This window comes from Gorilla gorilla, chromosome 4 (genome assembly GCF_029281585.2).
Source record: "Gorilla gorilla gorilla isolate KB3781 chromosome 4, NHGRI_mGorGor1-v2.1_pri, whole genome shotgun sequence".
Lineage (NCBI taxonomy): Eukaryota > Metazoa > Chordata > Mammalia > Primates > Hominidae > Gorilla > Gorilla gorilla.
The window spans coordinates 63,828,482-63,855,130 of record NC_073228.2 but is presented as its reverse complement, the minus strand read 5'-3'; the positions used below and the strand labels follow the sequence as shown (position 1 = coordinate 63,855,130).

The following is a 26,649-nucleotide window of genomic DNA, read 5'->3' as shown; positions in this document are numbered from 1 at the left end:
TACAAATAGACGACTTACTTTTGAATGGGGATTGAAGTTTTGGTTGCTACCACCATACACTGAACATACGCATTTAAAATTGAGATTGTCTTTTTTGTGATTTAAAGTAACCATCTAGGCCCAGTTGAGGTGACTCAGGCCTATAATCCCAGCACTATGGGAGGCCAAGGCAGGCAGATCACCTGAGGCCAGGAATTTGAGACCAACCTGGCCAACATGGCGAAACCCCAACTCTACCAAAAAATACAAAAATTAGCCAGGCGTGGTGGTGGGTGCCTGTAATCCCAGCTAATTGGGGGGCTGAGGCACAAGAATCACTCGAACCCGGGAGGTGGAGGTTGCAGTGAGCCAAGATCACACCACTGCACTCCAGCCTGGGTGATAGAATGAGGCTTGGTCTCAAAAAAATAAAATAAAATAGGCCGGGTGTGGTGGCTCACACCTGTAATCCCAGCACTTTGGGAGGCTGAGGCGGGCGGATCACCTGAGGTCAGGAGTTTGAAACCAGCCTGGCCAACATGGTGAAACCCCATCTCTACTAAAAATACAAAAAGTAGCCAGGCGTAGTGGCGGACACCAGTAGTCCCAGCTACTTGGGAGGCTGAGGCAGGAGAATCGCTTGAACCCAGGAGGCAGAGGTTGCAGTGAGCTGAGATCACGCCATTGTGCTCCAGCCTGGGTGACAGAGCAAGACCGTCTCAAATAATAATAATAATAAAATAAAAATAAAATAAAAGTAACCATCTAACTTTTTATTACCAACAAGTGTCAAGAAAAGCCATGAGACCATTCAAATTTACATCTAAGGCAAAGAAGAGAAACTAGCCCCACCAGAAAAAGAAATAAATACCAAGGGGCCGAGGAGATGAGAATAAAGTTGCTTTCCTGGCTACTCTGTTGTTCACACAAGTCAAGAGGAAGAGGGATGCCTATAAGCAACATGATAAAAAATACAGATTTTTGAAACAAAGAGAATTGAGTTTGTAATGTGGCTCTGCCACTTCCTAGCTTATGTGGCCTCAGGTTGATAACATAAGTTCTCTGAGTGTTTTCTGCATTGGAAAATGGAGCTAGTTAGGCATATCTCCCAGGGTTATTTGGGAGCACTAAACTAGATAACATTTGGAAAAAGACTTAAAAACATATTGGTTTTCTTCCTTTTTCCTCTTTGTTATAGGATGCTGTGGTTGGCTGGTCAGCCTGGGTAAGCCAGGGAAGATTTCCTGCAGGTGGTGACTCTTTACACTGTCTTCTCCAAAGGACAAAAGAGAAGCAGATTGGCAGAGGCGGATCATGGGATGCTCCAGACAAAAGCAAGATGAGACTAGGGTTGGCAGATAAAACGCAGGATACATACCCAATTAAAGCTGAGTTTCAGATAAACAACAAATAATTTTTGAGTAGAAAAAAATGTTTGAGATCTACTGATACTGAAAAAAAAAGCCATTATTTACCTGATATTCACATTTAATTTAGTGTCCTATATTTTTACTTGCTCAGTCTAGCAACCCTGAATGATACAGAGTTGGACTGCTTGGCTACAGTGGAGAGAGTGGGCTGAGTGTCACACAATAGGACAAGTCCCATCCTTGTACCTACTTTTCTAGCTGTTTCATAGGGGTTCTAGTTGAGAGGAAGTGACTAAATCTGCAGTATTGAGAAATTCACTTAGACTGAGTTGAATTGAGATGCTCTGAGTCATTTACACACAGAGCAAGCAGGCTGTGGAGGCTGGGCCCTTAGGACAACAGCTCTCCCAGCAGGTTGGCATCCTTTTATGCCTGGAAGCAGAGGAATGGATGACCTCAGAAAGGGTTCAGAAAGAAATGGAGGCAAGTTCTCCCCCAGTGCCTGCCCTACTGCCTTTTCAGGCCCAGCCAGGCCCTGGCTCCCCTGCCTGTTTAAAGAGGTAGAAAGGCACAGGGCAAAAAAACAAGATCCTGCAGCAGCAGCCCCTCATGGGGGAGGTGAACGCTGACTGGGCCCTTTGCTTTGTACCCATCCTGCTTATTCCCACACAACAAAAGTGCTGCTCAGCCGCCTGGCCAGCTCCATTGTGCACTTACCACAAAGTGCTGAGTCCAAGGGCTTCCCTGGCCCCATGACCTCACTCCCTCTCCCCTGGCCTAGAGGCAAGGCCAGGGAGTCAAAGCCATCCACAAAATTCCATTGAGCATCTATGCTGCTTGGCATGTAGCCCTGGTGTCCAGAAGCCCAAGGTTCGAAATGCCCCGGTTACATATGGGGAGCTGTCATGGTCCTCTTAATGTCAGATATCACCTCTAAATCTAACAGCGCACCCCGCTGGACAGCCAGTTGTCTCATTCAATTGTGCAATGAGTGTGCAGGCTGAGAACACAGTCTGCAACCTGTGTCCCCAAAAGATCCATGCCCTCTAGAAAACTAGACTGACAGAATACGCTGCTAAAATTTAATAAAGAAAAATATTGGAAAACAAGAAAAATGGAGTGAATTTTCCAAATTCAAAGGAAACATTTTTTATCTGAATTTTTTTTCTAAAATCTGTGCTACTTGCTCCCACTTGTCTCTATGAGAATATAGCAAAAGATGGTATCTGACTTGGCACAGTCAGTAATGCAATTACCATGTGGTAATGAGTTCTGAGTACCTAGCATTTCTCTAAATCCCTTTATTTCCCTTCATCTGATAGCAGTGGTTAAGGTAGATATTATCACCCTACTTTGTGCCAGGAAGAAAGAAGATGGGCTTTGCAGTCAGATAGACATGTACTGAAGTCCCTGCTAGGTTCCCTGGCCCAGAACTTCCCTGGCCTCTCAGAACCTCAGTTAGCTCATCTGTAAAATGGGTATTATTATCTACTTCACGGCATTGTGGTAAGGATCACAAAGACACTGTCTGGTTTTGCAGTCAATGCTCAGTAAACTGTAGTTATTATTAATAAGGATGAACAGGAGAGACCCAAACTCAGCCTGGGAGAAGGGATTCCAAGCTGGTTGCTCCCTTCATTACCACTCCTTGAGTGGCTCTGCTTTAACTTTCCTGGAATGAGATGGGGCTGGGGGCTGCCGCAAGGGAAGCAGCAGTGCCAGACAATGTCAGAGGGGGAATCCGCCAGAACTCTGTTAAAAACTATATTGAGTTGACATTTGGAAGGCTTGGTGGTCAGTACTGGAGAGCTGAGAATCCTCAATCTTTCAGGACTTAAGGTGATTGAGAAAAGTGGATTGAGGCCAGATGAGGACTTATGACTCCAGGAATGTATGATGGATATTTGTAAATTGTTCTCACAATAACCCTGATTCCCACCCGACCACCACTATAGTTCTGTGCATGTGTGTTTGGGCTTTTCAATCAAACATAAAAGCCCCGCTTCTCTGCAAAAATTAAAAATTAGCTAAGTTGGTCTCCATGTACTAGCAATTCAGTAGGATGTAAAGCCCCCATATTACGATGCTGAGGGTGTGTGAAGCCCAAGCAGGCCAGTTGTGGCTGAGGTGAGAAGGCCAAACTCAGCTGGGTGCTCCTAGCAATAAGGACTATGCCACCAGAATCACAAAACCCAGTCATTCATTCATTCATTCATTCATTCAGAATATACTTATTGAGCTAGAAGTTATGCTTAGAGCTGAAGACGTAACAATGAACCAGGCAGGGTGCAGTGGCTCACACTTGTAATCCCAGCACTTTGAGAAGCTGAGGCCAGTGAATACCTTGAGTCCAGGAGTTCGAGACCTGCCTGGGCAACATGGCAAAACTCTGTCTCTACAAACAAATACAAAAATTAGCTGGGCATGATGGTGCATACTTATCATCTCAGCTACCTGAGAGGCTGAGGTGGGAGGATCGCTTGAGCCCGGAAGGTGGAGGTTGCAGTGAGCCATGATCGTGCCACTGCACTCCAGCCTGGGCAATAGAATGAGACCCTGTCTTAATAAAAAAAAAAGAGAGAAAGAAACAACCAAAAAAAAAAAAAACCCAGTGAATTAGACAGATGAGGCTCCTGGCCTTATAGAGCATGGAGGCTAGTGGAAGAATTAGATAGGTAAACAATGTTTTATTTTTTAAAATCACTTAGTTTTAATAGAAAATATGTTCCCAATGTTCAAAATTTAAAGATTACAGAAAAATATATACTATGAAAAGTCTTGTCCTATATCTGAGGCCCAAGTGCCTCAGTTTCCCCCAACCTTTGGAAACCAGTACTTCTAGTTCCTAAAGCAATTTCTGCAGCATGATCAATGTGATCTTGTGTAATTGGAAAAGCACAGGATGACATGAGGACACACTGTGAGGGCCTAAGCCAGCCTAAGAGTGGATGATTGAAAAAATGACTAAATGAGTGTTTCCCAAAGACCCTAATTCTGGAGAAGAAAGGAAGGAGGAAGAGAAGGGAAAGGAAAGAAGAATCACCAACCATAGACAGCTAGTGCTTTAAGCCCTTGCACAGCCACCAGGTGGCCAGAGCATGCTATGATACCAAAAGCAACTCTGTCCCCTGCCAGACATCCGTCCAGACATCACGAGTTAATCAAGGCGTCAGAAACATCCTTGGGGCGATGTGCCATGCTTAGCATCAGATTTATATGTCTAACAGCAAGTTTGTCCAACCGGGAGCCTGCAGGTAGTATGTGGCCCAGGACAGTTTTGAATGCATCCCAACACAAATTAATAAACTTTCTTAAAACATTATGAGATTTGTTTTGCAATTTTTTTTTTAGCTCATCAGTTATCATTAGTGTTAGTATATTTTATGTGTGGGCCAAGATAATTATTCTTCTAATGTGCCCCAGGGAAGCCAAAACATTGGACACCCCTGGTCTGGAACGTTCTACCCAAATCTGCAAATACTCGAATACATACCAGACCTCACCCCCTGATTTTTGGTTCTGAAGAAGAGGGGGCACTGATGAAACTTGAGTCGGGGACTGGAGAGATTGCAGAGGAATTGGGAGAACTTTCTTTTTCTCTCCAAGCTGCTATGAAATTTTCTTTTTTCTTTTTTTTTTTTTTTTTTTTTTTTTTTTTTTGAGATGGAGTCTCGCTCTGTCCCCCAGGCTGGAGTGCAGTGGCACAATCTCGGCTCACTGCAAGCTCCGCCTCCCGGGTTCACGCCATTCTCCTGCCTCAGCCTCGCAAGTAGCTGGGACTACAGGCGCCCGCCACCACGCCCGGCTAATTTTTTGTATTTTTAGTAGAGACGGGGTTTCACCGTGTTAGCCAGGATGGTTTCAATCTCCTGACCTTGTGATCCGCCCGCCTCAGCCTCCTAAAGTGCTGGGATTACAGGCGTGAGCCACCGTGCCCAGAGAAATTTTCAATAGTATCTTTCATTGGAAAGAGAGTAGGGTAAGGAGTTATAAGCCTACAATGTATCAGGCAGATATTCTATTTTTGAGGTTGAGAGAGTCTGAGTGACTTGCTTCAAATCTCCCAGCCAGGAAACTGGGATTTGAACCCACATCTGCCTGGCTCAAAGCCCTCCACATCCATTGCAGCCTCTTGCTTCTCACAATATCTGTGATGCTTGCAGAACACATCTTCCCCTTCAGGGCCCCTGGGGAGGCACACGATTCTCCTACCTTACCTTCATCAAGTGTCCTGAAGTTTCTGGGAGAAGTCATTTTACACTTTAAGGTACTATACGCATAGTAACTTGGGCCTGTGAGATTTCCAAAGACCTAAAACAATTCAGTAAAACCTCAAAATTGGCCAGGCACAGTGGCTCACGCCTGTAATCTCAGCACTTTGGGAGGCCGAGGCAGGCAGATCACTTGAGGTCAGGAGTTCAAGACCAGCCTGGCCAACATGGTGAAACCCTGTCTCTACTAAAAATACAAAAAAATTAGCCGGGCATGGTGGCAGGTGTCTGTAATCCCAGCTACTCAGGAGACTGAGGCAGGAGAATCACCTGAACCTGGGGGGCAGAGGTTGCAGTGAGGCAAGATCGCACCACTGCACTCCAGCCTAAGCAACAGAGCGACACTCTGTCTCAAAAAGAAAAAAAAAATTGGTTTTGAAGGTGTGGGTGGCAAGAATTCTCGCCCCTGGCCTGGGTGAGCTAGAGGGGAGAAGCAAGGACATCTAGGTCCCTATCACCGCTTGCCTAGACAACTTCACAGGAAGACCCCCGGGAATCTGAGATGGAGCAGGTGAACCCTTTACATCTAGATGGTGAGTCCAAAGGAGGTATTCAGAGGGTTGCCTTCTTCCCCTTCCTACTGCTGCCCAACGATGACCCGCAGGCTGAAAGAGCGCTTTCCTCCTGGAACTGATGTGGGACCTGGCCTGTTTGGGAGCAGAATGGTGAAAGGAATTAACATGGAAGACAAAGGGACAGGCAGCCAAGATCATTTGAGGAGGAAAAATTGCTTCATTTCTAGGCTCCTTCCCCTTTTGAAACAGATAAGTTACATCCATTATATGCTCAGTGTTTATATTCAGAACTGCAGTTCTGGCCAGGGGGGTCTCTTTCCTCTCCTGGAATTTTTTGGGCCATTTATGCATTACTCCTGAGGGAGGGCCAGTGCAGGGCAGTGACTTCGGTGTTGGTTAGAACTGGATTCGAGTCTTGGCTCTGCCATTATAAATATTGTGACCTTAGGCAAGTCACCTGATTGTTCTCTTAGTTTCTTAATCTGGAAAATGGAGGTGAAAATAGCACTGTTGTGGTGGCTGTGAAAAAGTATTTCTTTCTTTTGTTGTGGAAAAGTATTTAATTCAAACTTTTTAAGTAAAGCATTTAGCACATGTCTAATATATAGGAATTATTCAATAAATGGTTTAATTCCTTTTTAAAAAACCCAAAAGTTATAGCTCCAAAATTTTTAAAGAAAATTGCAAAATTAAAAGGAATATTTAATAAAATAGCTACAGAGAGACACATGTCTGCTAGTCAACTATAATTGAAGTCAACCCTTACATAGTTATATATAAACACAGCATAATAAAGATTCCCAAGAATACAATGAACCATTTTTTCTCATATTGAGTTCAGAATTACAATAATTCTTTCACATTTTTAAACAACAAGAAATGCACATCCTGTATGGAAGTGAGGTGCATTTTGATGTGTTTGATATGACATGGGGTCTCCCAGGGTCTTAAGGTCTTAGGAAGATCCCAAGGTGGTGTGAAGAACCTGGAGAAGGACAAGAGACAAATACTCATGGCAGAGACTTCTGTCCTCACCCCCTAGCTGCTCTGAGATTAAGAAAGACTAGAGCAGCCAAGGCCTGCAGCAGCCAGCCATGCCCACAACAGAGGGGCCTCTCTGGATTTCTGTATCCCTGGTTTAAACAAAGGCCCCAGCAAGCTGAGCCACCAAAGCTCTGGGGATCATGAGGAACAAAGGCAGAGGGAGAGCAGAGTGCTGACAGGGCCAGAGGCCAGAGGCCTCAGGGCTATAAAGAGGAGGGCCACAGAGCAAGTGGTACCAGATGGAGACCCAGGCTGAGCAGCAGGAGCTGGGTGAGTAAGGCCCTCAGGGTGCCCTTGCCCTTCCTCTCCTTGCCCTGCAGAGACATGCCCAGGAGAGGGCCCAGTTCTCCTGCCTAGTGTGTAGAGCCTTCTAGGGTGGCTGGAGAAGAGTGGGGAACTCTGGCGGAACACAGACTTCTCTTGTCACCCCAAGAGGAGTCACTTATATAGCAATAACCACTGCCCTAGCAACTAAGGCTGGGGGATGGGCATGGGCCCTCAAGAAACGAGCAGGGAGAAGGTATGGGAGCAGGACCTGGGAAATGTTGCTTATTCAGAGATTCAGAATGGAAAAATATATTACAGAGTTTACATGCATCATTCCTGGGCCCAATACCAGCCAGGAGGAGGGCCATGAATGTCTGTCCTAAGAAACCTAATACATACCTGCCTGTCTTCCTTCTTCCCTTCCTCCCCGACTTTTCCTTCCTCTTTCTTGCTCTGTCCTTCCTTTTTTAAAACTCGTCCTACCATCTTCACTGTCTACCTAATCTCTTTGAGCCTCAGTATCCTCATCTGTAAAATGGGGATAATGATAATTCTTAATTCATAGTCTGTATGTGAAGATTAAATGCATGAATGCATGTAAAGCATTTAAAACAGGGCCAGACATGTAGATAGCCATTTTTGAGTGTTAAGTATTATAACTCTTTTCTTCTTCACTTTCCTTCAATAAGTCTTTTTCAATGTCCCCCTGATCCCTCAACTCCACATGTGCTCAGCACGATGCTATACCAATCCCCTAGAAGACCCAGGCCTTGCCATTGAGGTGCTCACCAGGACATCCAACCAGAACACAGATTGGTACTGTGATGAGTGCTATAAATCAAGAAAGCAAGCAAGTGGCTGTGGGCTGGAGAAGGCAGGAAAGCCTCTGAGGAGGCGAGGTCAAGGCTGGGTAGGATCTAGGAGATAGAAAAGCAGAAAGGAATGGCCGGGCGCGGTGGCTCACGCCTGTAATCGCAGCACTTTGGGAGGCCAAGGCGGGCAGATCACCTGAGGTCGGGAGTTCAAGACCAGCCTGACCAACAGGGAGAAACCCCGTCTCTACTAAAAATACAAAATTAGCCGGGCGTGGTGGCACATGCCTGTAATCCCAGCTACTAGGGAGGCTGAGACAGGAGAATCGCTTGAACCTGGGAGGCGGAGGTTGCGGTGAGCCGAGATTGCGCCATTGCACTCCAGCCTGGGCAACAAGAGTGAAACTCTATCTCAAAAAAAAAAAAAAAGAAAAAGAAAAGCAGAAAGAGGCCAGATAAGGATGAGACCGTGAAGGGTTACCAGGGAGTCTGGGGCTTGGGATCCTGGCATGGCTGGCTGTTTGGCCAGTCACATGAGGGGTCTGGCCTAGGTGGTTGCCAAAGAGTTTATATTGCAGACAGAGGCAATGCTATCACCTGAAAGCAAATGAGAGGACAGGGTCTCAGTGCTTTACCTGCATTATTGTTTCTGATCCTTGTTTTTTTTCTTTTTTTTTTTTTGAGATGGAGTCTCACTCTGCTGCCCAAGCTGGATTGCAGTGGCACGATCTCAGCTCACTGCAACCTCTGCCTCCCGGGTTCAAGCGATTTTCATGCCTCAGCCTCCCGAGTAGCTGGGACTACAGGTGTGTGCCATCATACCCGGCTAATTTTTGTATTTTTAGTAGAGACGGGGTTTCACCACGTTGGCCAGGCTGGTCTCAAACTCCCGACCTCAGGTAATCCGCCCGCTTTGGCCTCCCAAAGTGCTGGGATTACAGGTGTGACCACCGTGCCCGGCCTATTATTTCTGATCCTTACAATAACTGCATGTCGAAGCTTTACCAATGGAAAAACTGAGGCTCAGGCTGGGCACGGTGGATCACTTGAGGTCAGGAGTTTGGGATCAGCCTGAACAACATGGTGAAACCCCCATCTCTACTAAAAATACAAAAACTAGCTGGACATAGTGGTGCATGCCTGTAGTCCCAGCTACATGGGAGGCTGAGGCGGAAGGATCACCTAAGCCCAGGAGGCAGAGGTTGCAGTGAAGTGAGATTGTGCCACTGCACTCCAGCCTGGATGACAGAGAAAGACTGTGTCTCAAAATAGCAACAACAACAAAAAAAAACCCCGAGGCACAGCTAGTGAGCAGCAGAGCCAGAATTCCAACCAAAGTCTGTCTTGCAGACTTCAAGTCTCCTTTACCTTTCGAGGCATTCCCTCACCTCACCCTTCTCCCAAGAGGCCACATCATTCGTGTGTGCTCTGTCTTCCAGAAACCCTTCCAACCACCAAGATGGCTCAGACCAACCCTACGTCGGGGTCCCTGGGGCCATGGAAGGTAAGCCCACCCCCATCACATCCAACAGGGCAGGGGTGACATGCTGCACAGAGCAGGCCCCAGGCCTGTGCTTGTCCTTAAGGCAGTGACTGACCAGAAAAACCCCAGTTTGTAGGGGAAAGGTCCACACAAGCTCCAGTGCTGTCGAAGGAAGGATCTCTCAGGATGTCCCACTGGACAAAGGAAGGATGACTGTGGATGCCATTGATGGGTGGGAGATGATACCTAGTTTCCTAACTCCTCTCTCCTCCCCACTAAAGTCATCTTAAAATACAGCAGCCCAGCAACAGTTATGTCCATGGAGAAAATGAGGGCCCATAAAGATATTTACTACTAGATCCCAAATAAATTACAGGACTCAGCCTCCCATCCTGAGGTTGGCTTTAACCATTGGCCGAAGTGGCTGATCCTCAGGCCTCTCACTGGCCTCTCTCCAACACTCCCCACTCTCCTCATTGGGTCAACTCTGAGGCCAGCTCACAGCTTTGGGAGTGGTCCTCTGGCCAGGTCCACGAGCCAGGTTTTAGTTCAACGTACAAAAAGTGTTGACCATAACTCTCCTTTACACTCTAGGTTTCTATAGGGGGTGTGGCTGGAGAAGCTAAGAATCTGTAAGGAGCTCCTGGGACTCCCAGAATCCTGGCCTCTGGGCCATGCTTATGAAGGAACTGTGGTGGAATGGGAGCCCATAAGTCCTTGGCCTGTCCATTGGTCTAGATATTATCCCTGGCAGACCATTTCTATCATAAACCAATCCTCCCTCCTCCTCATCCCTACTCTGGGCAAATGAACACGAACCAGTGGCATTAATTCAAACCCCTTCCTGCCCTGTCTACACTGGAAGAGACCTCATCAGGCATCCCAGGCTACAGCTGGTAACAGAAAGCACAGAGTCAGACTTAAGTTAAGCTGTTGACCTGGACCTCTGTTTTTCCTGATGTTCTAGCTCTCTTGCGCCATTCAATCTCATTTCAGATAACCATCTATGATCAGGAGAACTTTCAGGGCAAGAGGATGGAGTTCACCAGCTCCTGTCCAAATGTCTCTGAGCGCAGTTTTGATAATGTCCGGTCCCTGAAGGTGGAAAGTGGCGCGTGAGTATGGACTTCCGCAGAACCGCAGCCCCTTATTTCAGGTCCCTTCAGACAGGGGACCATAGAGTGGGGATAGGGGAAGAAGGATGTTCCCCTAGGCTCTCTAGTCATTTCTCGGAGACAGGCCTCGAAAGAAATCACTACATGCATAATTTAGTAAGCCAAAGCTAGAAGGAAGGAACATGAGGTTCTTAGTGGCTTGGTACTAGATTTCAGGGGCTGGATAAAGAAATACATACAATGGGGTGGGGCAGTGGCAGTAATCAAAATTTTGCTTCTGGAGCTCACAGGCTGCTACCTAGGGTGCCCTCAGAACAGCCACAAGACCCTTGAGTTTTTCTTGCCTGCAGAAAATTGGTAGAGAAAAAAGTGTCAAGTGGCTGCCTCTTCATGGCTAACTCTCCTCCTGCATATCCCAGAGCAGACACTGTTAGCTAATTTCTTTATGAAAAAAAAAAACCTTAACCCCACGACTCCAGAGACATATTAGCTCCTGATTCATCTTTCAGTCAGTTTCTTGTTGATGGTTAATCTTGGTGAGGGAGACCCTCTCACTTTTGTCCTCTGACTCTTGGCAGAGTAGTTGAGGCCTTTATCATTAGCCTGAAAATACCTAAGGAAAAGACTCACCCTTGACTAGGCAGAATTGGCCTTGCATGTGGATAGGCTTCCACAAGTTGCTTGCCACCAAAATTAAGCTCTTCAGTCCTTTAAAAGATGTAACACTTTAAGGTGTCATCACTAACTGAGACCCAGTTGTGAAAAACTGAGCTGAGTGTTTCAAGTTTTAAGTACAGGTATGGGGCACTAGGAGAAAGAACTCGCAAGTCACAGGAAGAAAAAAGACTAGTAATCCATCAGTTGCTTGTTCATCCCTGTGCTTTCTTAAGAAGAAGCCAACAGGTTTGGCTTGAGCCAAAGCAATAGTCCAGGGGTGTCTAATCTTTTTGGCTTCCCTAGGCCACACTGAAAGAATTGTCTTGGGCCACATATAAAATATCATAACGATAGCTGATGACCTAACAACAACAAAAAAACCTCATAATGTTTTGAGGAAGTTTATAAATTTGTGTTGGGCTGCGTTCAAAGCTGTCCTGAGCTGCATGCAGCCCTTGGGCAACAGGTTGGACAAGCTTGCAACAGTCACTAGATCCTGAAACAGGTAGAGAATAGGTGATTTGGAGAAAAAGAAAAAAAAATTTTTTTTTTTTTTTTTTTTTTTTTTTTTTTTTTTGAGGCAAGGTGTCATTCTGTTGCCCAGGCTGGAGTGCAGTGGCACAATCATGGCTCACTGCAGCCTCCACCTCCAAGGCTCAACCCTCAGCCCCCTGAATAGCTGGGACTGCAGTAGTGGGTCACCACGCCTGGCTAATTTTTGAGTTTTGTAGATGGGGTTTCGCCATGTTTCCCAGGCTGGTCTCCAACTCATGGGCTCAAGCGATCTGCTTGCCTTGGCCTCCTGAAGCGTTGGAACTACAGGCGTGAGCCACCACACCCAGCCAGGAAATATAATTTTAGATTGGCTTTGCTAATACACTTCACTCAGACCAGTGAAGTAGATAGACCTTTTCAGTGATAACCCCCAAACAAATATTACATTCACTAACCTGCTTAGTATACCTGTCAACTCATTCCTCAACTCTTGTGACAAATTACTTTGTACAGCTCTACTGGGATTGGCTTGATATTTTACCCCACTATTGACTTACCTAAAACGAAAGATGCCTTCTCCCCAAGGCCATATAGGCTTTGAACACCATGAACAAACACTACATGTCTTTGGCAGCTGGATTGGTTATGAGCATACCAGCTTCTGTGGGCAACAGTTTATCCTGGAGAGAGGAGAATACCCTCGCTGGGATGCCTGGAGTGGGAGTAATGCCTACCACATTGAGCGTCTCATGTCCTTCCGCCCCGTCTGTTCAGCTGTGAGTCTCTGAAATTTCCACTTCTGTGCATATGAAGGATGGGACAAGAGGGTGTGGACAGACTGACGTTCATGCTATTTCTCATCAGTTATGCTGAATGTGGCAGGAAAAAAGACAAAAGTAAAAAAAGAGAAAACATCACTTTCTTCTCTAAGCCTGCTATTTGATTTTTCTCCACCAGGTGGTACTTCCCTTAAGCTAAAACTAAGGGTCTTACAAGTGGCAATAAGTGGATACTCAAGAGCCCAGTAAACTTGTGAAACACTAGTAAATGAGTGAAAGTGCTTACCCTGCAGCAAAAAGTAAATCCTTGGCCAGTTAAATTTCAATCTGTGTAACATTTTTACTGCAGAAACACGAAAATGCTGAAGTAACCTTTCAGTAAGTGGGAATGACTGAAGAAATAGGCAAGTCTTCCAGTATCGATCTACATTGATTGATAATAATCTTCTTGTTCTGAACACTTAAGTATTACTCAATAATGCATCAGGCTGGGATGTTTCTGGTCTTTGGAAACAGTTCAAGCAGAAAGCAGAATGACCTTAAGGGGTGTGTTGAAAATGATCCCTGTATTAGGAGTTAGGTTGGGCTAGAACCTTTCCAAATATTCAGTCTATGTGTGAGTTTCTCGTGATTTTGGTTAATAATCTCACCTTGGTTCAAAGTCTTGCCAAAATTCAACTGGTGGAGAAGTTAACCTAAATAGTTCTAATCCAAATAAATAGTTGCCTGTCTGGAAATTATTTCAATCTCACTTTTAAAAACATTTCATTTGCCCACCCTAAGGTATAACTGACATACAGTAAAATGCACAGATCCTAAGTGAATATTCTCATGAGTTTTGAAAAATATATAGATCCATGTAACCAACACCCTAACCATATAAAGAACATTCCATCATAGTTCCCTGGTGTCCCTTTCCACTCAATTGCTCCCCTACCACTTTCTATTACCAAACAGTTTTGTCCATTTTTGAAGTTCATACAGGTTAGTCTCTTTTTAATGCTTGTGTAGTATTCATGTCCCCTACTGGACATGCAGGTTATATCCAACAACACACATACACACGCAAGCGCACACATACATATTTGGGCTTACTTTTTGTAATAATCTGTGAGATTTTTCACATTAGTGAATATTAATCCCTTGGTTGGCTGCATTTTGTTAGTACTTTTTCTCACTGTCAAATCCTCTTCATTGTTCCAAAATAGTATATCAGTTATTTGTACATTCTAAATGTTATGGTATTTAAATTGGAATAAACAAAATTATGGGTAACTTTTTTCTCACAAATCTGTTGCCTTAATCTTTTTAAATTATCATGTGCTTCCTTGTATAATTCAAAAGTGTTTCAATTTTGAAAAACATGAAGAATGATAGCCATAGCACTAGTACTAAACATTTTTAAACAATTTCTGAATTACAGAATCATAAGGAGTCTAAGATGACCATCTTTGAGAAGGAAAACTTTATTGGACGCCAGTGGGAGATCTCTGATGACTACCCCTCCTTGCAAGCCATGGGTTGGTTCAACAACGAAGTCGGCTCCATGAAAATACAAAGTGGGGCGTAAGTACAAAAACAGGGTTGGAATATACTTCAAAGTAACTCCTGGGGTTGCATCAATGGTTATGTTTTAATCAGATTTCATACGTATTGGTATAGATGTCACATTCTAGTTCTACATAATTTTGAATCTCAATTTCTTTATACCAACTACCACTTAAGGTTGCAGATTTATCTCCCCCAGACATGCCTCTATGGAAGAATTTACGTTGACTACTTACACCTGTTTTGATGATTAAGGCTAATTAACTAGCTATAGCCATATTATGCTTACAACTAGTGCCTGACACATTTAGGATGGCTATTTTTTCTAAGCCTAAAAGCATCTCATACCATTGTGTTGAGTAAAGAGGCTCAGGTTTTGGGGTATTAACCAGATTCCTAATTAGTTTTAATAATGAAATGTACTTTGAATTTCCTAGCTGGGTTTGCTACCAATATCCTGGATATCGTGGGTATCAGTATATCTTGGAATGTGACCATCATGGAGGAGACTATAAACATTGGAGAGAGTGGGGCTCTCATGCCCAGACTTCACAGATCCAATCGATTCGCCGAATCCAACAGTAGCTGATTAAAAGCTCCAAGTACGATAATTCCTCAAGCATGAGACCTTGCTAAGCACTCTAGAATAAGTTTTATGTTCTGCTCACAGACATTGCTTTCAAATGTTAGCTGCTGAAATCCACAATAAACGTCATTTAAAAAAAAAAACTTTGTAGACTGAATTACTACCATGCTTCACATAAATCACACCTAAGTGGATGAGAATTTTTTTTTTTTTTTAGTTATTTTGCTCTTGTTGCTCAGGCTGGAGTGCAATGGCGCTATCTTGGTTCACCACAACCTTCGCCTCCCGGGTTCAAGTGATTCTCTGTCTCAGCCTCCCGAGTAGCTGGGATTACAGGCATGCACCACCACACGTGGCTAATTTTGTATTTTTAGTAGAGACGGGGTTTCTCCATGTTGGTCAGGCTGGTCTCGAACTCCCGACCTTAGGTGATCTGCCCGCCTCGGCCTCCCGAAGTGCGGGATTACAGGCGTGAGCCACCATGCCCGGCCTGTGGATGAGAATTTTTGTTGTTGTTGAGACAGGGTCTCACTGTCACCCAGGCTGAAGTGCAGTGGTGCGATCTGGCTTACTGCAGTGTCGTTCTCCTGGGCTCAAGTGATCCTCCTGCCTCAGCCTCCTGAGTAGTTGGGACTACAAGTGCCTGCCACTATGCCTGGCTAATTTTTGTACTTTTTGTAGAGATGAGGTCTCACTATGTTGCCCGGGCTGGTCTCGAATTCTTGGGCTCAAGTGATCCACTCACTGTGGCTTCCCAAAGTGCTGGGATTACAGGTGTTGAGCCACTGCGCCTGCCTGGATGAGAATTTTTTAAGTCAAGATTCCATAAAACTCCACATTCTCTTTTGTGTCCTTGCAAGTCACTCACTAGGCCAAGGACAATTATTCCTTATCTCAAAGAACAATAAAGCATATGACCTAAATGTTATCAATCTCTATAGCGACTGACACTTTTGGTAAATGTTTTTATGTCCTTTCCTCCCGTCTCCTGCTCTTTCTAATAATGCTGAAGTTGGCATTGATTTTCCTTTCACCTTGTGACAAATCAGTACTAAAGAAACAGGAAGTTTCTCCAGTGTGTACTGCCACATATTTCAACATAAAGTTATGAATAAATCCAGAATCTTGGCAGCTTAACATTCTAGTTGCTCAACTGCTTAGCTCAATTTTGATTTATTTCAATTGGAAGAGCATAAGGCTTAATGTCCTGCAAAAAGGCAGGATAGCTCTGGATTTTTCAATAAGCAAGCTAATTCTAAGCACTGTAAAAACCTGTATGATTAAAAAAATTTTTAAAGATCATAGGACCATAGTATACTGAAGACTTAAATTCTTCACATATTTGACCCTTTGGAAAAAAATCATTATCAATGTCACAAACTTAGTTTTCAGTTTTTTGTTTTTCTTTTTACTTTTTATCAGCTGAATTTAAGATTAGTCAGTAAAGACTTTTTAAAAAATTAAAGCACACAAAAGATAACAAACACCTCAGAAACTTTAAAATTTTTTATTCAACAATGTACACTTATTGTCTCTCAATTTGATCTACAAATTTCTCAAGTTTTTTTTCTGATAAAATAAGTAAATCTGGGTATGGTTGTAGAGTGTTTGTAATTTATATTTTTAAAACACTGAACATGATGAAGACATCAGTAAAGGAAGATCATCACATAAATGACACTTCCTCAGAATCCATGACATCAGAAACAGCTATAGCAAATACCTAAGCATTTAGCAAAAGGGAAAATTTCTGGTGACTGTTCTTATATGTAGAAAAGACCTATATTTTTGACTGGGCAAAACAAACATTGAAACTTTTTTTTGAGGGGGGGAACATCCTTTAACATAACTGCACTCCACTTATTATCCATTCCCCCAGATTAAGAGGTAACTCAGCTCCTAAGTGCCTCTGCACAAGACAGAGAAATTACTTCACTCTTCCAGTAGGTTCTAAGACTGAACATAAGTGAACTACTGACAGATGCAGAAGAGGAACCATAGCCATCTAAAATGATGCTTGCTACACTCCTGCATTTCTGCCTTTTAAGGCCATGCAATTAATATGGGTCACCTTTTAAGTCTTAACTGGATAACTTAGTTTTTAACTGCCACTATCAATGAAGATACATATAGAAGGGTTTTGCTGTGTCCTCAAAGGCAACAATATACTTGATGAAGAAGTAACCCTCTTCTGTATATTGAAAAAGCTATAAAATGGAAATATTTATTTTTTATGTAGGAGCATGGGGAAAATGCTATCAGTAATATCTTCTACTTAAACATATTAGCCTCTCCTACAAAGGTCCTGAACCAATTAAAAAAAAAAAAACTTTAAAAAAGATTATTTGACAAAACCTGGGTAGTACATCTACACATTATAAGTACACATACACAAAGTAAAGCTATTTAGTACATGCAGATTGCAGCACTTGAACCAAATGTACCCAACTTCTAAACTTGTTCTAATCAGCTTGGGCAATTTTTTAAAAGATACACGTTATCTTTAAAACAACCAGTGCTTTGATCTTACAAACAACTGAATAATTCTAATCTCAAGCCAGTCAATTCAGTAAACCAAATTTATGCTAAAGCAATAAAGGTAAAAGGCTATCCTACCTTTAAACCAGCTTTAAGACATAAAATCGTCACCAAGTTCCATATGACAAAAAAGGGTCTTTCAGTTTGAATTACTTTCCATTTCTATTTGATCAAATAAACCAAAATATTACTAAGGAAGAGCATCCAATGATTTGTAAAGCTGATAAAACTGCCCTGTTTCAAGAAAAGCCCTTTAACAGATACAAGTCAAGCTCTCGTTTAAATTGAACTTTATTAAAATAGGTGCCAGTTTTCCTCTCTCCTAGTCCCACTGATGAGCTAGCCCAGAACTATGTAACTTTGAGCCAAGTTTCCAAAGATGGTAAAGCTAACAACAGCAAAGTAGTAAGGACAAATCGGTCACTTTTGGTAATGACACACAAATTAAACTTTCAAAACATGTGCATAGCTTTATTCATCTACTTAGATCTAACCTTTTCACGGAGCTTCGGCAAAATTCGAGTGTGCAAAATGCATTTCTAAAACGTAATGCAAGCAAAGCTTTCACATTTACACTGGCAGGAAATACAGAGAGAAACTAACAAGTCACATTAGGGAAAATTCAGATCTTTTTTTTTTTTAATGACAAGAATTGCACAGTTTATTATTTTGAGACAATTGTTGCAGACATAAATATTTAAAATTTTCTAAGCAAGGTGCTTTTAACAAAATTTTTAAAGTTGGAAAGAGCTGATAACTTGGATCATAGCTCACACAGAATTCCAAATTAAAGTGGATTCCATTATCTCCCTATATTTTGCAAACAATGCTTTGTATAACACTTCTTTAAAACACTAAAAGAGACAGCAAGCTGAAACTTTTTTCAAAGCACACAAGAAATGTTTACTTGAAGAAGGTGCTGAGGGGAGAAGGGAGTGAAGAATCCTTTTACTATTTCCCACTACAGGACAGCCACTAACAGACTAAGAACAAAAAAGATACAACAAAAAAAGTAAATCACTTCCCCAGCTTATAAAATAGTTCCAGTTTCGCAAGATCTGTAACTTTAAACAGAGAGCACCAGTTGGGCAATAGAATGAGCATTTCATACTGCATAAAAATTAGTGAGGTGGTAAGAACCATCAACTATCTCAGGCATTACTACATGGCGTTTCCAATTTTTTTTTTTAATATACATGCAAGGCACATTGATATAAAAATAGATCTCTGGCCAACAAATATATTAAATAAGCAAATTAAAATTTTGGCTTTGCGATATTGGCAACATCAAAATATAACCAGATAGCTTTGGCCCACACATCTTTCTCATTCCTCCACCTCATTTGGTGTTTCCCACCCATTATTTTGGGTTCAATCACCTTCAAGTTTGGGTATGTGCTTGAGAAATGACTTTTCTTCTTGTCAAGTAGCATTCACTAAAGTTTTCCTTTGCTAAGTAAAAAGACAAGAGAAACAGCTGGAGTTTTGATTGATTTGATTTAAACTAAATCTGATTGGTTCAGGGCAGCATTATTTCCCCTCTACATACAAACAAAAAATAAGCCCCCAGCTTACATAGACAAATGTTTTCTAAAAGATCAGCAACAAATCAATGACACCACGTCCTTTAAGCCATTCTTCCCAATTCCTCTTTCTGAGGCAGAGAGAGGGAGTAATAGAAACAAAGCTAAGATTTAAACTATTTTCAGTAGTAGAAGACATTTAAGGCCAAAAAGTGTACTATTAACAGAATTCTTATATTCCTAAGTTATTGTCCTTCATAGGACAATATCAGCTAAGAATTAGTTACTTGTATTGATTCCCTCCCAAAAAGAATTTTATAATTCACTCACTCTTGTTAGTGGCTGTGCTACAGGAAAGGTATCAAAGCAACCTATGGTATATGTATGGTATATAGTAATGTAAAAAGTGCATCACATTCTTGATTTTCAGTTTCTCATAGCAGCAGGATTAATCTAAGACAGAAAACAGTTGTATTTTCATTCTTAAAATGCAACAATATCTAATGAAATGTATTCAAGATCATGAAAGGATCCTCCTCTAAGGATAAATGAAAACAGATTAATAATAATAGACAAACAGGGTAAACTAAAGGCATTCATTCATATTTACATATTAAAACCACTTTTGTTAACACCAAATCTTTACATCTAGCAAAAGAAATAAGCATTTTAAGAATAAAGCAGACATCACTAAAGCAGTATCCATTTTCAGAGCCTTTGATTAGCACCTGAGGAAAAAAGGGTACATGGAAAGCTATGTAATTTGCCCTCAAGTTAATTTGTTGGTCTGAAGAGTACAACTTTGATATGCACTGAAAGTAAAACTAAATTGGAAAATAAATGTTTGTAGTTAGTTTAATAAGGCTGTAGAAAAGAGATACTTGGCCGGGCACGGTGGCTCACACCTGTAATCCCAGCACTTTGGGAGGCTGAGGCGGGCAGATTGCCTGAGGTCAGGAGTTCGAGACCAGTCTGGTCAACATGGTGAAACCCCGTCTCTACTAAGAATACAAATTAGCCAGGTATGGTGGTGTGCGCCCATAATCCCAGCTACACGGGAGGCTGAGGCAGGGGAATTGCTTGAACCAGGGAGGTGGAGGTTGCAGTGAGCCAAGATTGCGCCACTGTACTCCAGCCTGGGCAACAGACAGTCCGTCTCAAAAAAAAAAAAAAGGAGGGGGGGATACTGCAGTATTATAAGATGGCTTTAGAACTCTGGACATAACAAAATTGTATGGAAAATAGGGAAGTCTGAATCAGCAATCCCATCACATGAGGATGGCCATTCCATAGTTTCTAGCCCATAACTGATTTACCATTCCCAATAATGCAAGAGCAACATACCAATCATGCTGCAATGGGTGTTTTTATTATGCAGACAACCGAAAATTCTATTCGCACTATTGCTGGCATCCTTTAACTACTTTAAGACCTTTCTTGAGCAGCGAAACAGTGTGAAATTTAAAACTCAGTAAAGCAATGCTTTTGAGTGGAGCCAATGATTCATCACTCTCCCAGGTGGTCCTGGTTCTCACACAGGTGATGTATATTTTAAAAGAAACATTTTAAGGTACCAAAACAGAAGCCCACCCTTTTCACCATGAAAGAATCTTGGTGCTCTGTTGACTAATTACATTAGTAAAAATAACATCGATATTAAGAACTAACGTTAAGCTATGTGCCTCTGGCAAACTTAGAGCAGCTATTTATGCTTCTAGTCTTTTCCTCTGCCTCTCCCTTTTAAACAAATTATCAAAATTTTGTGGCGGGTAAGGGGACAAGAACAAATCCTACGTTTTCCTTTCAAATCCAACAGTTAAGTCATGGGTAGGGTTATTAAGAGACTGCCCTATCAGACTCTACCTTGACTGGTGTGGCATCAACCAATCTGACCATAATGACCATTATATTTGTCCCATAACATAACTGTTCTGCACAGTTAACATATTTATACAAGAGGGATCAGCTGTTGTTGAGGATGTGGCCCAGCGGCATAACTATACTAGTAATACCTGGAAATTGGACTTTTAACCTATTTCTCTGAAGAGAGCCTTGTAGGAATGACTCCCTCCTTATTTACAGTGGAATTAAAATTGAGTAAAGTCCATTTCCAATAGCCATTTGATACATGACAATTTCACACTAAATGGCTTATTTAAAAAAGTTTACAGCAATTACAAAAGATAAATCATTAGATGCCTCTGATGTGGGGAAGCAACAAGCCTAACAACCAAGTATGATATTATCACTATGTAACGTTTTTTCAAAATTTTGTATTGTGGACAACTCCCATAGTTGAAGTTTTTCATATTTTCCCTACAAACTGTTATTTGTAAAAACAATGCAGCACTTTTCCTTTATGAAGTTTCTGCAGATTGAGTAATGACTAGGTAAGCAGATGATTAAGGAGGACAACAAAATTCTAAAATGGAGAAACTCTCTGGCCATTTATTTCAAAGAAAAAAAAATCTGTCATTAAATTCCTAGTTATTGGCTATCCCCTCCTAGAAAGTAGAGGAGGAAGGGCTGGCTACTACAGACGCTGTAAATACACTTTATGTGAAGGTTCATTACTAAGGAGGTTAGAAGAAAGGCTATGTAATTAACTTCAGTTCAGCAAAGTGGGGGTGAATAAAGAGAAAGATAATACACCCTGTGTATTTTGTGGGAAAAGGGGATTATTGAGGACACCTACAAGAGTGGTATGTGACACAGAAGCCTACAATAATCAAAACAGATTTAAAAAGAAATCTCCACCCATAATTAGTATCTTCATAGCTATTAAAAAAATAGGTCATAATTTCATTCTTAGTGCCATTTTTCAATACTACCCTTTTAAGGATTTAAACCACCTGACTTTTTTCTGTGTAATGAAAACAAATGGCACAAAATAAATACAAGTTCATTTTCTGAATACTAATGTCTTATACACATTCATTTACTAATTTTTAATATCTCCATCTTTTCCTCACACACACTCTACACACACATACACACACACACACACACACACACACACACACACACCCCTTTTTCAGTCTTTATAATGGAGGGATGTTAAAAATCCCCTCTAGACTGTATTTGGTTTATGCTACAGTACTAATACTCTGAGTTGAAGGAAAATTCTTTATACCAAACAATAACACGTTATTTAAATGTGCTAAATTAATCACAGCTGAAGTTTGTTTAGAAGCTTACACAAAATAATCAGAAAACAGATCAACTCTTAAGATTTTTTTTAATAAGTGCTCTGTAAGGAATTGTGTGAGGACCTAAGGAGAAAGATTGCAACAAATAGAGTTAAGTGTTACCAAACAGCACAAAGAGATTTGTCCCAAAGTCCTGCTTGTACCTAGGCAATTAAGTCTATTAACCTAATGCCCCCAAAATACTGACAGTTAATATGATGGGGCACTAGGGTTCTCAGAAAGTTAACAGACATTCCTAACTACATACCTCTAACCATATAATCAAGGAAATTTCAGTGGAGAAATCAAAGTGAAATGTTGCATTGTTTCATTTAGAAGTGAGACTCTCAAAAACCTTTGGACAGACAGAGAAGTGATACATTCTTTTTGGCTTCTCTGAACACTGAGGCCTGAGGGATATGGAAGGAAATTAGAAAAGCAATAGTTTTCTAAAGATGTTTAATCAAGTGTTGCTTCTAAGTTAAAAAGCCCAATTCAGGTGGGGTCTGGGTTTGTTTTTTGTTTTTTCCTTTTCAAATATATACTCATTCAACCTCTGTATGTCACAAACCCAGAAAGTTTCTTGTGAGTTGTGAGACAGAAGAACTTTAAAATTCCAGGCAAGCAAAACGGACATTTCAAAAAGGGGACTAGAGAGGGGAATCTGGCCCTAAGGCGACAAGTGGTTACACAAGGCAATTGAACACACAGCAGAACTTTAAAACCTGTAAAACAAACTGGAGCCTTTTTTCCCTTTAATCAACCTTATATGTCTTTTTTTTTTTAACTTTTTGAAAATTTTTATTTAAAAAAACACAAAAACACAGACTTTTTTCACTTCAGTTATGTGGTATGTTGCATTTTCCAGTTTGTTCAATGCTTTAAAGCTCAAGGATGCCTCTGCTTTCAATTGTACATGGGCCTGAAGCATCCTAGCTTTTGGCAAGCAGGCAGGAGACTCAACAAAAATCAAAATAGGAACAAGGCAGACTAAATGCAGGGCACATCTGTAAACATATTATACATTTGAAAATTACAATATCAGTCAAAGTGATACAGTTTACAGGTGAAATGAAACTATCTGGAACTGGCCTACCACAAGTTTCTGAACCTGGACTGATACAATAAGTTATTTTATATATATATATATATTATGTATAAAAAAAAGTTTTGTTTACATCAAGTGGAATTGGCAATCCATGCTTATACTTTTAAAATCTAAGCAGGGCAGAAATCCAGACTAAAAACATAGTTACTCTACTCTATGTTGAGTCCAACAGCTTCTTTCATGAACTACTTGTTTTAAAAGCCTCAAATGATCAACAAAACAAGAAAACCCATCCATACTACAGTCACTCAAAACTGGACATTTCTAGGGGTAGAGCAAAAGTAGTTACTTTCTCCCCAAATACCCCAGGGGATCCAGTCTACTTTTATCAGAAGACTACAACTCTTTATATAAATGCCCTGATATTTTAACCTGTATTTGACATACATGGATATACTAATTTCTGTGTGTGTGATGTGATGCTGTGTCAGGCCAGACAACTTGTTATTATGTTACTAACATCACCCAATCTCAATTGGACCCTTAATTTCTGCACACACACACAAAAATTTATTTTAGCATGCTATACACAAGCTGCAGTGCAACAGGATGGCAATGTAATGATAAGACAGGGCTAATGCTCTTCTCTGCCCCAAAGAAAATTTCCAGAATTTCACATTATTTTCCTTAAAAACCCACCTTGCTCTAGTAATAAAATATATTTATTAAGATATAATTAGAAGCTAACAAGCTCAGAAGTATAGTTTGCATGAAAACACACCTTCTACAGTCAGGGTTTATTATCTTCTCACTGGCTAAAAACATGAAAAGTTTTAGTTTTCATGGACTTTTTTCTTCCCCTTTTAGATTTTGCTGAGAAATTAAAAGATAATTTACAGAAAGGTCTAAGTTTGTCTTAAATGTTTGATGAAAAACAAGGAAAACAGCACATTTAGTGTTAGTGACGGAGAGCAAGTCTGGAGCACCTACAGTTGAAAAGCAGAATATATTTTTGCTCCCAGTTATACAATTACATTAAAATATGGGCACAGGAATATTTTTCCAGATTGTATATCTAAGCCAATTGCTTGTTCTGCAACTTTTCTTTAAATGACACGTATAGATTCTTCAGTTGTTAAAGTCCAATATGTAACCGAAGCCAGGTTAACTATGTACCATCAACTAACTATTCCAGAATTGTAGAACTTCAATGCCCTCCCCTATCCCCGCCCCACAAAAAATAAATGGAAAGAAATAAAGTATTTCCCCAACACCCCACAGAGGCCGCTTAACTCCTGGCAAGACATGCAAATCATATTCGCTAAAAAAATACACCCTGCTAACTTCAAGGCATTTATCCAGCATTCTCGCAGGGCTTAATTAAAGTAAAACCAAAAAGATCAAGGGAGGAGTGGGGGGAAAATGTTGAATCATTCTGGGTTCCCCGTGATTAGTGTATCACTTCAGTCACAGAACAAGATACAGAGATCTTTTAAGTGGATTTGCCTTTCCAGTGGGTCATTTGTTGCCCAAGTTGATGACAGCAGGAACTTTAGAACCACACTTGTTAAGTCTGTATTCATTAATCACTTGCATTCACACTTAAAAACAAAAACTAAAAGAAGAAAAAAAACCTATTCAGTACCGGAGATTAAATAACCATGTGTAGTCTCTTGAAATAAATTTGATTCCTTAAGAAGTCTAATTACTTTCAGTTGCCTTTTTTAAATAACTATATATATATATATGTATATATATATATTTGTATATATTATCCTGTGATTCTACTTATGGTTCCTCTGCTGCGTTGAAGATCTAGGAGCATAAAAGCCTTGTGTCCCCCATGAACGATGGCTCTAATGCTGCAGAAAGGTTACGAATAGGCAGTCTGGTCCTTCATTGATCTGGACTATCCATGGCTTCATTGTAAGTGATTATCCTTTTGGGATCTAGAAAGGTTAAAAAAATAAATAAAAATAAGGTCTAGAATCTCAAAATGCCCATATTCCAATAACAATCCCAAATAACCATCATTTAAACTGACCAATTTTTTTATGAAAACAAAACTTCAAGCCCATTTCCTCCTTATACTAACACATGTATGATCCAGTTTCTCAACCTGGAAGTAGCTATTTGGAATTCCAATGAATTCCAAGTACAGGGTCCTCTCTAGCCAGTGAGGGCCTCAACTCCTGCAGATCAGAGATGGCTGAGTTCACTTAAGGGTTTTATGTACTTCTACTGATTACAAAAGCAGTGTATTTGAATACAGCAGCCAAAGAAAAAAGCTTGTCACCAATAATCCAATATTAAAAGAAACACTTGGATTTTTCTTTTGCTGTTCTCAGCAAATGAAGTCAAAATTTATTTTAACCAGTGTGGGAACTATCTAAGTAAAACCTGCCACCAAAAACTTGATGTTAAATTAATTAGCAAAACTACCAATTCAGTCCTAATCAAGACTGACTCAATTTCCCACAGTAACACCAGCCTTTATTCTCAGCACTAACAAAAGACTATGGATCTTTCAGATTCAAAACATAAAACTGTTAGAATGTGTCTGGAAAAAGACTCCAGGGTTATTCTAAATTCTTACTATTTAGCTGCGTGCTCCCCTCTTCTGGAGGGGCACTGTTTTTATTATATATTATTTCGTTATATATATTATATATATACACACGCATATATAATTTCTACCTACCCTAAGAACTTTTTCAAGCATACATGCTTTAAAAAAAAAAAAAAAGGCAAGTCAATACAACTGGTCACCCAATGGAAAATTTTAAAGGCCTGAAAATAGTATCAGAAAAACTCAAGTCCACTTCAGCTAAGAATCAATCTGATTTAGTCCAGAGATAATATAATAATATCCTTTCTGGGACTCCTAGGGCCACCCATTGGAAATCTGCCATGAAGAACATGCTCATTCCTAAGAGTTAACGGCCATTTTACAGTAAAAACAGGTAGGTCTACTTTGCAGGGTATATTTTCTTTTCCTTTTTTTCAGACGAAGTTTCGTTCTTGTTGCCCAGGCTGGAGAGCAATGGCGTGATCTCAGCTCACTGCAACCTCCATCTCTCGTGTTCAAGCGATTCTCCTGGCTCAGCCTCCCTAGTAGCTGGGATTTACAGGCATGTGCCACCACGCCTGGTTAACTGTTTTAATAGAAATGGGGTTTCACCATGTTGGCCAGGCTGGTCTTGAACTCCTGAACCTCAGGTGATCCACCTGCCTCCGCCTCCCAAAGTGCTGGGATTCCAGGCGTGAGCCACCGTGCCCAGCCTGCAGGGTGTATTTTCTAGTCTGTTTTTTTCATTTGTTTGGTAAGATACACAGAAAGTAACTCCAGAAGAGCAATGTTGGGAAATCAGGGGAACCTACATTCTAGTCCTGCCACTTTCTAGTTTACAGGAACCTCACTGGGCCTCACT

General features: G+C 41.2%; 2 protein-coding genes and 1 pseudogene across 2 annotated transcripts in view; 2 read left to right on the top strand and 1 right to left on the bottom strand.

Annotated features, from left to right (window-relative positions):
* LOC134758472 (uncharacterized) overlaps positions 1-9,161 on the top strand; it is a 33,249-nt pseudogene extending 24,088 nt beyond the window's left edge.
* Positions 9,162-9,265: 104 nt separating this feature from the next.
* On the top strand, positions 9,266-14,920 carry CRYBA1 (crystallin beta A1). The gene is made up of 6 exons (XM_063705969.1): positions 9,266-9,285; positions 9,609-9,762; positions 10,738-10,856; positions 12,643-12,784; positions 14,211-14,353; positions 14,773-14,920. The coding sequence occupies exons 1-6, from the start codon at positions 9,266-9,268 to the stop codon at positions 14,918-14,920; spliced, it is 726 nt and encodes a 241-aa protein (XP_063562039.1).
* Positions 14,921-16,412: 1,492 nt separating this feature from the next.
* Positions 16,413-26,649, bottom strand: part of NUFIP2 (nuclear FMR1 interacting protein 2) — a 38,352-nt gene continuing 28,115 nt past the window's right edge. The window contains exon 4 of the mRNA XM_004042034.5: positions 16,413-25,167. Within this exon, the coding sequence (XP_004042082.1) occupies positions 25,115-25,167 (53 nt within the window). The 3' untranslated portion in view covers positions 16,413-25,114. The remainder of the gene's footprint in view (positions 25,168-26,649) is intronic.

Coding starts and splice junctions, on each gene's coding strand:
- CRYBA1 (XM_063705969.1), top strand. CDS start 9,266: ATGGAAAAACTGAGGCTCAG. Junction 12,785..14,210: donor TCCGCCCCGTCTGTTCAGCT/GTGAGTCTCTGA, acceptor TCTGAATTACAG/AATCATAAGGAGTCTAAGAT. Junction 14,354..14,772: donor ATGAAAATACAAAGTGGGGC/GTAAGTACAAAA, acceptor TGAATTTCCTAG/CTGGGTTTGCTACCAATATC.